General features: G+C 39.4%; 3 protein-coding genes across 3 annotated transcripts in view; 1 reads left to right on the top strand and 2 right to left on the bottom strand.

Moving 5' to 3' along the window:
* Positions 1-1,142: 1,142 nt before the first annotated feature.
* Positions 1,143-4,371, bottom strand: LOC144644299 (zinc finger CCCH domain-containing protein 10-like). Its single transcript, XM_078503758.1, has 2 exons — positions 4,045-4,371; positions 1,143-3,246 (listed from the first exon to the last, which is right to left on the bottom strand). The coding sequence occupies exon 2, from the start codon at positions 3,016-3,018 to the stop codon at positions 2,131-2,133; it is 888 nt and encodes a 295-aa protein (XP_078359884.1). The 5' UTR covers positions 3,019-3,246; positions 4,045-4,371; the 3' UTR covers positions 1,143-2,130.
* A 144-nt stretch (positions 4,372-4,515) lies between these two features.
* LOC144644298 (zinc finger protein AEBP2-like) lies at positions 4,516-10,196 on the top strand. The gene is made up of 5 exons (XM_078503757.1): positions 4,516-4,993; positions 5,145-5,593; positions 7,193-7,314; positions 8,047-8,117; positions 9,103-10,196. Exons 1-5 carry the CDS (start codon positions 4,701-4,703, stop codon positions 9,248-9,250), a joined length of 1,083 nt encoding a protein of 360 aa, XP_078359883.1. The 5' UTR covers positions 4,516-4,700; the 3' UTR covers positions 9,251-10,196.
* A 344-nt stretch (positions 10,197-10,540) lies between these two features.
* The window catches only part of LOC144644287 (uncharacterized), a 28,453-nt gene continuing 26,798 nt past the window's right edge, over positions 10,541-12,195 (bottom strand). Inside the window, exon 14 of the mRNA XM_078503741.1 lies at positions 10,541-11,774. Within this exon, the coding sequence (XP_078359867.1) occupies positions 11,357-11,774 (418 nt within the window). The 3' untranslated portion in view covers positions 10,541-11,356. The remainder of the gene's footprint in view (positions 11,775-12,195) is intronic.

Below are 12,195 nucleotides of genomic sequence, written 5' to 3'. Positions count from 1 at the left end.
AACTTGTTTACCAATGGTCGATTTAAAATAACTATTTAAAAGGCTTAAAATATTTTTAAAAACTTTAAAAGGGAAAAAACTGAACGCTTTTGACTCGAACTATGTCATCATTACCCCAATGATGACTTATTTCAAGCCGAAAATGTTCGGTTTTTTCCTTTTTAACTGAAAGAGATTATGGACAATGATTGATTTACTGTTGGTATGCACCTGTCAATGTTAAGCCCCAGGGTGGGGGGGGGGGGAGGAGCTACCCACAGCTTTCCCCTGGGAAAGGATTTTGACATTTGGGCATTTATCAAATTCCCCTGGTTCTGCCCTCCCCACCCTTGGGCTTAACATTGACAGGTACGGTGCAATAGGATCAGTTGGAAAGTACCCCTAGTATTGACCCATTGAAGTACGAGCTGAAAGTACTGGAAACTGTTTCCAGCCAGTAATGTTATTAAGCTTCCACTATGGGCTAAAAACTTCTTAAGTTTAATTTTCTTTCTTTGATAAAGTAGAAAACCAGGGGTTTCATTAAGTTTTGAAGTAGAAAGCTACCAAAAGAAGAGTAGGCAGACAGAAAAGAACTTTTGAAGTTAATTTCTGTATGTTCAATTTGAAAGTAAGCAGGTACTGACTCTTGAGTATCCTGGTACTGCTACCTGGGTCCCACCTTCTAATGACAACCCTGAGAACACCACATCTTTATTAGAGCCACTTTCTTTTGCCCCATCAGGAGTAGGCATGAGGAGGCCACAGGCGGCCCAAGCGCACTATGTGAATTATCTGTGCGACGGCCCTTCCTTCGGCGGTGTTGTGTTACGTGCGATAAGGGTTTGTATGGGATCGCGGTCGGTAGGCTCCCCTTTCCTGTTGTCACGGGGGCTGGGGAGCTCTCACAGGCATAGGGCAGGGGCATTTCCTTTGCTGGTCCTCCCCTATTCGCATCTTGTACCACCCTGGGTGGGTCACGTTCGCACGCACTGCCGGGCCCTGTGAGGAGGCAAACACTCTCAACATTGAAACATGAAATACAGTGACAGCAGTAGGCAAGGTTAATGGCACTTGGGAAAAGATATAATTTCAAGGCCTACTGCTTTTTGCAAATGACTTCTAGTTTCATTGTGCAGTTTTTAAAGAATGTCCATAAGAAGTTTTATCTAAAAATGCTTTATTTTCAATAAACCATAAGCTCAAGATGTACCATAATCAGTGCTGAAACAAAATCAAAGCAGAGGCAGTTGGTAATGCATGCTGAAAAGACAAGGTTCACAAATTTTCTATTTTGTGGTTATACAATTCCACAATACAATACTTTATTTTAGCTCAAATGCTAACTTAATATGCCTATGAGGAAACAACTATGACTCAGAAAAAAATGAACTTTACATATTTTCTATTGTTCAGTCTTTAACCACAACGACTTGATGTAACACACCAGACAGTTTGGAAGCCTGCCCACATGAAAATGAGACAAGATGCTTTAAGAAGGGGCAATAACAACTTGCTGCTGACAGCATGCGCATATGGTACAAAGTATTTGCAAATGATTCTGATGGGGACTTGCTGTACCACAAAGTATCAAAGCAAAAGTAGTGAGGCATACACGCATGGGCGTAAGGGACCCCAATACCACTTGTCAGTGGAATGTGTGATTGATAAACACAAGATAAACAATAATAAATCCCCATAGAATGTGAAGCTTGAAAAATGCAAATTAAATCATTATGGTAAAATACAAATCAGTTATAAGCCATCGCAAATATTTATAATGCAGGATAAATGTCTGTAACAAAATTCAAACCCTAAAAAGTGAAAAATATGGTCACAACATTATTGAAATGAGAGAACATTCAATGCCTCAGTCCTTGATGGATGCTTTCTACTAATGTTGACTGTGATTTCATGCAGTGTGCTTAAGCAGTAGGTTAAAAAAAACACCAGCTAAGAAATAACGAATTATGTTCCAAACAATAAAGCTCTAAAACTAATTTTTTTTAAAACAATTGTAACTGGGTGCAAACTTTTAAGTTATTGGCTGCAATGGAAAAGACAAAGTTATCTTTGATCAAGTAAAGCCCATGTCTGTAAAAAACAAGCAGCATATGGTACTTATTACATGAACTGCAGTGTTATAGTGTACTAATCAAACTTGGTATAATTGGTTCCTCCATATGCAGAGTTAGAAGTGTAATTTCCTGATGCACCAAATGAGCCACTGCCACTCGGAGGAGGGGAGGAGTATTGATCCTTTCCAGGACCATAACCACTGTAGGAATCCTTTGAGGTATAACTCTCCCTTGGTGGATAAGATGTGCTGTATGACTGACTGGAGCTGAAGCTTGAGGAATAATCAGCAGGCCTTGCACCACTTCCTCCACTACCATTGTAGCTGCCACGCTCACCTATCTGATTGCGATACTTTGCATTTTGCTCCAAAAGAACTTCATTTGTCGCTTTTAGGTCGGTAACTTGCTTTTGGAGATCAGACACTCTGCGTCGCAATGATTCGTTTTCATCCATGAGGTAGTAGAAGCTTTGGCCATCATATGAGTCGCGGCGGCGCTTGCTGGGATGACCATCAAAGCTATAGCCTCCATAATCTCCTTGATCCTCTTCCATGACATGACGATAACGGCAGCCTTGTCCTCGTGAGCACTTCCTGTTCAGGTAATCTTTACAAATGGGGTCACTTGGTCCTGCACGGGTTTGTTCTCCTCTGAAGGGCAAAGGAGCATCACGTCTTGGTGGCATTTGACCAGTGCGTAGAAATATCTTCTCTTCATTGTTGGATAGGTGCAAGTACTTGCATGTTGAACGGCTGCACTTTCCATTTTGGAAGTCACGGCAAATCATCGGACTGTTTGTGACTTCGGTACCCATGCCGTCTGGATGGTTGAACTTGCACTTTGAACCACGTGAGCAAACACCACGCTGATAATCACGACAGATATTTGAATCGTTGGCACCTTCTTGTCTTCCAGTTGAATTATTGTTGGTATCGTTTTTGTTTTCAGAACTCTGGGACATTTCTTTTAAAACTGGGTTCTTTGTAACAGTTTTGTGCCTGACTAACAGAATAGGCGCTTTGCAATCTCTCAAATTCAATGCTTACAGTCAGAGCGCTCACCAGATAAATTGAATCACAGGCTATTGCTGCTTATGCTGCTGCCAAGATGCTGTCTGCAAACCTGCCGCAAGGTTTCTGCGTTCAACTCACTGCTGCTTTGCGCCACGCAAATCAGGCGTACTGGAATGCTGCATAACGGAAGCGCAAAATGCAAAAAGTTAGGCAAAACAAAGTTTTTAATGGTGCTACGACTCTCAATAGTTAGCTAAGTAGGCAGATGGCAGCTATGCAGAGGAGAGGCAGTTTCTAGGTGTGCAACTTCCTCAAAATATAACTTAGTACAACAGTCATTTCTGTTCAAATGACAAAATAGTACTTGGCAAGGTAACAAAAATAATGTGTTTATTATTTGAAATCTACCAGGTAAAGGACAAATTTCTCTTTCAGGGCTACAACCTATAAGCTAGTTAACTATGCATAAGCTGAGTTTAAGCTTGTATGGTTTAATGCACGCCCCAACTTGCTGGCCGAAGTTCTTCGCAAAATGTCTTAGCTGATAAAACAAAACACATCTACAGACGCTAATTACTCGAACCTTATCTTATCTTATTTTTTATCCGTCCCATGTTTAAAAAAGTTCCAAACAGGGACATTTTCTCTAGCAACGAGACCAAAATTAACTCTAATGGCCCGTCGATAAAATTATGTCCGAGTCGACAGCTTCCGTGCAATGATTCGAAAAACAGATTGGCTATAATAAAACGTTTACATCATTCCGGTTCTACAATTCAAAAGGCCTACAGCGATATTTCACACAAACTTCAGGCGTAAAAAGCGTAAGACAACAGTCTTCAATACAAACAAGGACAACAAGGTGACCGCGTGCTCGGACTCTGCTCGTTGCATGCATTTCGAAACGATGCGACACTTCTGAATCCCCGCTAGAAAACTTGTAAAATGTAACCTAACAAGGAGATAACGCATACTTTGCCTGATATCCTACGGCGCCTTTCGCTTAGAAATCCTTGCTCTGATAATAAAGAGCGATATTTTTAGCTGTTGTTCTTCGAAACAACGATCCTTCGCCTTCGCCCTGTTTCATTCAAGATGGCGAACAAGCCAAAGTGGGTGACGACACGTGGGCCGATAATTTTCCTTATTTGGTATGAACAGACGTTTTCGCGGGGGTTTATGGGAGATCTGCTGCGGCGGGATATCTTTGTTTTCGTTTATTTTGTAAACAATTTTAAAGGCATTTTAACGCTATATTTCTGAAAAAGGTGTTGTTTTAATCAATATGTCAGCTAAACGAACGTCACTGAGAACTTTCTCACTGCCCAGTTTAATAATGGTCTTCTAAGAGATGGTCTTCATAGACAATTATGACTGCATCTTCTTTTTTTATTATTGTAAGTTGTTTGCATTAAATTTCCATGCTTTTATTAATATACTATAAGGCCGTACAGTTAGGGCAAAACAAGGAGAAATGATTGAACTATAATTTTGTGCTAAGATCTTAAGATCTTGAAAATTCCCAAAATATTCATTGTTTTCTCAATCTTTGCTTTAATTTCGATAAAGCCCTCTGATTGGCCGATAGGCTTCAAACGCTTTTAATTCCACGTGATTGTCGTAGCAAAACATGGCGGACGCCGAAGATGGGTTTGAATCGTCCAGTTGTCATACCATGATCGACCTTGAATCGCTAGGGACCGGGACACCAAACAGCTCATGTAGTACACCAGAACTGGAGCTAAGAGGGAACGAGAATTGTTTGGTTAATAGTTCAAAACAAACACCTAAACGCGACGGATCTCCTGCGGTCAATTCATGCGAGTCAAGCTTCTCTAACGAAACCAATGGCGCTATCTTACATTCCAAAAAGAGAGAATTAGACAATAGCGAAGTATCTTCTACAGGGACAAACTGTAAAGAGTAAGTATGCTACTGTGGCGTTTGTTGATTCGTATCGCGCCAGCATTTGATAAAAGCACATCGCACAGTCGTCACGGCAATAACATACGCACGCACCACACCGAACAAATCAAATTGCCATGCTCACAGTTTGTAATTTATCATTCAACAGGAAAAGAAGAGGAGGCTCAAAATCTACCGTTAATAAGGATGAATGTGCCGTAGAATGCAAGTGGATTTCGTGTCACATTGTGTTTCAAAGCGTCGTTGAATTATCAGAACATGTTCGGACTGCTCATGTTGAACCGATGGCCACTCATGACGTTTTCGTCTGTTTGTGGGAAGGCTGCAAAGTGTTTGATAAACCGAGTTTATCACACTCGTGGCTATCGAAACACGTTAACGCTCATACAGGTGTTAAACCTTTTAAATGTATGATAAGCGGCTGTTCTATGACATTTTCTTCGAGAGAGGGTCTAGCCAGGCATGTACCGTCACACTTTAACGACACCAAGCCAACAAAAAGACAGAAATCGGAAAATGATTCCTCGCCCAAGAAAGTAATGAAAAAGAAGAAGAAGAAAATGAGGATTCTTCGGCAGGCCAAACCCCCAGTAAAAGGTTGGTCTGTTTGGTGTAATCAGAATTTGATCTCCTGAATATTTTACCGTTTCACAAAGGTGTATTTTCCCAGCGATTGTTTCTATAATTTAATTTTTTTTTTCAAATCCTCTTTCTTCTATAACGATTAAGCAAGGACTTTATGAAACCGATGCCGAAAGCTTTGCATGCGCAGGAAGGGTAAATATAAACATTGCAAACAAAATTAGTTCAATCGGGCAAGTCAAGCAATTATGAAACACGACAGTCCCATACTGATTAAAGATAGCGCGACATCTTTTTCCCCCACCTCAGTGCTACCACTGAAAGCATTTTGTCAATCTCACGAACATATATTGTTTAAAGTAACCGGTTCGAAACACCTTTGATGAAACTGTTTCATTAATGTACAAACGATTGCACATACAACATTGAAATCTACATGAAACCTTTTCCTTAAAATGTTTTTGAAGAGATGAAATTCATTTCAACCACGAACAAAAACCTGATTATAAAATGTGCAACATTTCAATTGATGTGCAGAACTATACCGGTATCCAAAATTAATATTACTAACAACTTAAAGAATTAGAGACTTAGAGACAATCAAGTACATCATGTGAACCAGCACAGGGCTTCAAGATAATTTTAAGTTTTTCAGCTTATGTTATTTGCTGGTTGGCCACATTATAGTAAAAAAAAAACAATAGTAAAAAGATAACAACTGGGGGGATTGTGGCATGTACCGGTACTTAAACCTGAAACAGAAAAACTCCATAAAAACTAAAATCTTAATTTAAGATGTTTCATCTTAGCTAAGCACCAGAACAATAGCTGATAAATTACGTCAGCTATTGTTCTGGTGCTGAGGTAACATGAAACATCTTAAATTAAGTTTTTTAGTTTTTACAGAGAACAAAACGAAACCACCGAAACAAGCAAAACCCATTGGCATCATTGAGAGCTAGCTGAAACAGTAAGATGAACCTGAGCATTATTAAGGCTAACCTGAATGCTATTCAGGCTTACCAGAGTGCTTTCATTTCATTTCGGTGGTTTTGCTTCTTTTCGTTTTGGGTTTTAGTACAAGGTGGGGATTGTAGCCACAAATTTGGGTGATGTACAGTTCATGTGTACTTACATAAAGTGTTGACCACTGACTATTGACGACCACCATTATACTGTAGAGGTAATTGTTTAAATTTCAGAGTTTCATCCAGATTTTCTTGTTTGAAGTGACAATAAAGATGTTCAAAACTAGGCGAATAATAAACATTTACCTCTGTTTCAATGTTGCTACATTTTTGGGGTCAATCCTTGACTGAAGGTAGATCCACCAGTTGTAGATACTCACCAAAGATACCTTTTAAACTTGAAGAGACACAATTATGAAGTGATAGGGCATGCAAGCTATCAAGGCTTTTTGACAGACTTTAACTTTTTTTAGCAGGTCACTTGCATAGCATTCTTACTAAATTTCAGAAAAACTGATTACAATGCAAGTGCAGTGTGAAAATCAGATAATCTTTTATTTACTGCAAGTTCACACTTGACAGTGTTGCTTTATTTAGGAGTACAAGAATAATAATTATATCAATTCTTGTCTGTCAACTTAAACAGTGAAGGAAGACTTTGTCGACCAGCATGCAGTAAGCAGCATAAAAGAGAAGTTGCCACACGTGATGCCTGTGTCTTGCTATAGACTGGGTATTGATGGTGCAAACATTGTCTTTCAGAGTAAGGTTAGTGTCTTCAAACAAAGTCTTCACAGCACACAATTAACAATAATACAGCTTCAATGACTATCAAGGCCCTGCTCTGTTATTAGTAAAGGCTGAACCAAAGCTAAGATAAAGATAAGTTGTGCAGGAGCTGAATGATAGCACATACAGAAGCCTTGTGCAACAGTGCCTTATTGACTGGTGATTATGAACATAAATGACAAGGCTAGATTAGCCAAAAACTGAACTAACCAAGTCATTTTAATTAATTTTTGTCCCTTGGGCAAGACGTTTTATTAATGCCAAGAATTATTGTTGTAAAAAACACAATTAAAAGATGAACATGAAACAAGATCAATGAACTTTGTGCCTGTATGATGGTTTTGTTGTTACTGATGTGGCCTCCCACCCTATTTCCCACATGAGGAAAAGGAACTGTTATAATGATGCTGACTGATGTCCTTGACTAGGGTCCAATGGGAAGGCCTATTACTGTCATGGTGCCTTTATCCACTTAGATGTATAAGTGGATACTTGAGAGGGTACTTGAGAGGGTGGCGGTAGTACAGGGAAAGAAACAATATTCTTAATTGCTGAATGCTCAGGCTTCAGAAACCAAAGTTAAGCTCTGCCACAGATGAGCTGTGGTTTAACTCAACTTTTTTAACTTGTCCTATGTGATAGACTAAGTAATTTATAGCAACGGTTGTTGAGAATTCTTTATTGTTGACTACATATTTTCTGGTTCTGTAGGTTCTTGGAAGGAGAACTGAAGAAAAGTCTGGAGACATAGATGTACTTTTGAGATGGTTACCTGAAGACATGTAAGTGTGCAGTAAAATGCATACGTTAAATGATCTAATAAACACCCACTCTCAAATAAACTCCTTGTGTCTAATAAACACTTCCCCGAGGTGTAAAGTTTGTATTAGATGCCCCCCCTCTAGTAAATGCTCTGTATCCAATAGATGCCCCCTCCCCCCAAGAATAAAGTCAACAACTGTATAGTTACGTGTTTTTGAAAATAACCAAATAACACCAGACCCTGCGATCTACATCCTAGTCAACTTTTTCTGATCAGTTCTTTATCTTTCCTGAAAGAGACCCAGTGGCCATAGTACTGGCTAGCTTGCTGGTCTCTAGATCCAGAAGTCTTGGTTTGAGACATAGCCTGCTCTAACCCTAGCCAGAAACATTGTTCTTGGTCAAGATATTTTATTTCTTATTAAAGTGCCTCTCCTGAGCTAGGTGTATAATTGAGTACTGGCAAATTGAATGCTGGGGGTTAACATGTGATTGACTAGCATCCTATGCAGGGAATACAAAATTATTACTCCTAGTCACTTCATGCAACAGAAACCAGAAATATATAAGCGCCAGTCTAATGGGCAACTAGGCTTAAATGCAAACTCCACCTTATTTTTTCTCACAATATAAAAATACAGAATCGGCTTATAATTAGTTTCTCCCAATTAGTAATATCAGAATTGTTTGCAGAGATGTAAGGGAAATTTGTTTCTTTATATCAGGTACAACCCAAGTAACCTTTAAGAGACCTAATCTGAAGTTCTGGTGCAATGTATATGTTGTGCAGAAGCAAAAATAGTCTCATCCAGTATGCCAGTGCTTGTTGGTGGTGTTTCATTGTTGGTCAGGAGATTTAAACTTCGCTAGACAGTCCATTAGGCAACTTATGCTGTGTGACTAGGTGGTTCAAGCAAGCAAAAGTGCATGTGGTAGATGAATGAATGTGCAATAATTGTGCATGTAGGATTGTTTCTTACTTATCTGTTTAATCCATGATTTCAGATTGCCAGATGAGTGGGTTCCTTTGAATGAGGTACAAAAGCACAGGACACGAACGGTGCACATCTCTCAGCTCCCAAACGACGTGGCCGCCGATTTGGATCCCTCTTTCTACAGACGTTTTTCCCACAGAAAACATCGCCGCAAATGACCTTATTTGTACAGCATTTAGAACTTCTTAGTTACCTTGTAGGCTTGTAAATTATTACCGGGCTGGAAAATTTTAGAATGAACAACCTCTCTAATACTTTCTGTATATTGTAACATCTTAGAACACTTGTATTAGTTCGCTTGGTCAGTCGCTTGCGCGCTCGTGTGTAAGGGAAACATTTTTGTTTTAATTTGAAAGAGGAGACATTTTTGTTTTCATTTACCACCAATTGTTAGGTTTCACAACTAGAGTATTTTATAATTTCCTTGTCATGAACGCGCTCTGATACGATGACTTATCGTTGGTACGATCATTGGTGCCATCGAGTACGTCGTAGTAAACTGGTATACTTATTTAAGATTTAATGAAACCTTCGTCTTTTTGGGAACTCAATTTTCTGAGTTTACCCTATATGGATGAGGCTACCTAACAAAGGCTAGGGTTAGGGGTAAGGTGTTAGGGTTAGGCAAAAGCTCTCCTGGTCCGGTGTAGGAAAAGGATAGAGTGACAGTTCGAGTCAGTCAACTGCAAAAGATAGTGGCGACTGTCGTCACTTCCTTATCTGTCTTCTCTTCAGAAATAACAATTTCTTGTTTTACTATGTGCAGAACATAGAATTCACTGTGTCGCTATGATGTAAATTGTGCTAACACTTGTAAATACATCCCAGGCAGAGAGCGAGCGGTTAGCGAGAAGTGGACGGGCGCCATTTTTCTCGGCTTTGCTTTTTGTGTCCGGCCTCTTCACGCGCTTCTGCTGATTTAGAAACAAAGCAAGAGACCTTATTGTACAGACACGCCTGTGGCTTTGACAGCTGCACCAAGTGGTTTTAAGATGTATTCCTATTTATTTGTTCTATTATCTTTTGCTTGAGGGAGAAAAGGCTCCATAATAAAGTTATACGTGACTTCAGGCACTGCAATAAAACATTGATCCATGTAGCTGGTGTCTTCGTTTGTTTGTTTGTTTGTTTTCCCACATTGTTTTTCTTCCTCTCCACGTGATAAGTGAAGCAGATTTTATGTAAGTATAAGCTAGAAAAGTAACCATTCTTATCGAAAGTAAGAAGCCAATCAAAAAGTGGATTACAATAAACACCTTGTATTGTGACTCTTGATTGTGTCCCTTCAGTCGTTTTTTTTTTTTTTTAAATAAGTTTTAAACCCGTGGAAACAGGAGGGGGCTACTTTCTTAATTGTACCGTCGGTCATTTCAAGGCTTTTTTAGATCTCAAATGCCGCCTTTTCTTCTTTCTCTACAATTATAGCAGCATAATTAGCGACCAAAATATATAATAACAGTGATTTTACTTCAATCGTGAAATAGATACTACTCAAATAGACACTATTGGACACTAATTTCATTGTTCTCTTTTGTTTAGTTTTGACTATTTAGCACTAATTGCTAGATGCTCTTTAGTAGAGGTTGCTAACACACAAGTTGAACAATTCTTTCTGACACCTTGAATAATTTGTAGACTCTAATTGAAATAACGTAACTTTATTTTAATTGGTCTTCTATTTTAACAGAGAAGTGGATTACAATAAAATGTAAACTGAAAGTTTCTCAATGATTATTTTGTAATATCTAAGGCTAACGCCTTGTGCTCAATTCAGCTCCAAAACAAGCATGTAATGTGCCACATCGGACACAAACGGCGCTGAAACTAGTTAAGCGCCACTTTTGCTTGCTATAACTGTGTTCAACTAGGCCAGGCTAGTTTCAGCAAACAACAACATCACATTTAATCGAACCTCAAATAATAGAAGCGCGCGCAAACGGACACCGTTATAGTATTATTTATTTTACTGAGCGGAGAAGTCCTTTAAACTGCAAAACTGAAAATGCGCTAATGGGCATTCTTTATGTGAAACTTAACTAATTACAAAAACTACTTTGGGCCCGTGTGTCTTATTTTACTGTCATTTCTACCAGCGCACTATATTTTTTACCATTAAGGCTTAGTTCTAACTGTGTGACCGAGATATAGTCTATTTCAGGCTAAATGAGAATATAAAAATCTTAAAACAGTTCCCTTGCTATGTAATCTATCTTATATAAGCAGACTTTTTTCATAAAAAAATGAGATGACACGAGGTTTCCTATTTATTTTTTTGAGCACCTTCCTTGTGCAAGATACTTAATTTCAGTGTCACTAAGAGCGTAATTATAAATAATAAATTCATCAATAAGTCCAGACAAATAACCGTTTCCTTCATAAAAATGTCTTCCAATGCCGGCAAAATGACCCCAGTCTTGTGAAAGGTCTCCGCTCGCAGACTTCTGTTTCATCATCACCCCGTTCACGTAAACTTTGGCCAACATGGCCATCGAGTCATACGTCACTGCCACGTGGGTCCAGTTGCGCGCGGGAATGCAGGGAAGGGTGATGACGTTGAAAACTTCCTTGTCGTTTTCCTGGTGGTGATACCAGATAACCTTCCCATCCTGCACTGCGAGGTCGTACTGGTCATGTTTGTGATCAGACTGGCTTCCGATTGTGTTGAATAACTCATGTCGCCCCCTAAAGTCAAGTGAGATGCAGAACCATTTTAAATTGATGTTTGTACAATTAATAATACCACTTTTTTTTCTCTCTTCCCCCGCCCTTTTTTTTTTTTTCCCCCCTTTTCCCCCTTTTTTTTTCCCCCTCCCCCCCCCCCTCAAGCCCCCTTCGGCCCAAAATTTTTTCGCGTCCCGAGGGTGTCCGCTTACGAGAGCTTCGACTGTATTAGATTTTTAAACTGACATTCTACTACAGTTGGACGAAATCATCTCTGGACGAATATTCTCTGGCTTAGTTTGTAGTGTTTGTCGAGAAAGGAAATTTCTATCAAGAAATGGCTTGCGTAGCAAGTGTTCTCGTGCTATTAAAGCTAGGGTTTCTAGAGTTTGGCCGGGCGAAAATTGAGGGTCTTGAGGCGAGGGTAAAAAATAGGAGGAGG

Source organism: Oculina patagonica, chromosome 2 (genome assembly GCF_052425735.1).
Source record: "Oculina patagonica isolate OP01 chromosome 2, crgOcupat, whole genome shotgun sequence".
NCBI lineage: Eukaryota > Metazoa > Cnidaria > Anthozoa > Scleractinia > Oculinidae > Oculina > Oculina patagonica.
Note: the sequence above shows the minus strand (reverse complement) of the source record. Positions and strands in the feature narration are given on the sequence as shown.

What these genes read in the sequence shown, in the direction of transcription:
- LOC144644298 (XM_078503757.1), top strand. Translation starts at nt 4,701, where the DNA reads ATGGCGGACGCCGAAGATGGGTTTGAATCGTCCAGTTGTCATACCATG. An exon ending in ACAGGGACAAACTGTAAAGA is followed by an intron (nt 4,994 to 5,144) that starts GTAAGTATGCTA and finishes ATCATTCAACAG; the next exon opens with GAAAAGAAGAGGAGGCTCAA. An exon ending in AGATGGTTACCTGAAGACAT is followed by an intron (nt 8,118 to 9,102) that starts GTAAGTGTGCAG and finishes CCATGATTTCAG; the next exon opens with ATTGCCAGATGAGTGGGTTC.
- LOC144644299 (XM_078503758.1), bottom strand. Translation starts at nt 3,018, where the DNA reads ATGTCCCAGAGTTCTGAAAACAAAAACGATACCAACAATAATTCAACT.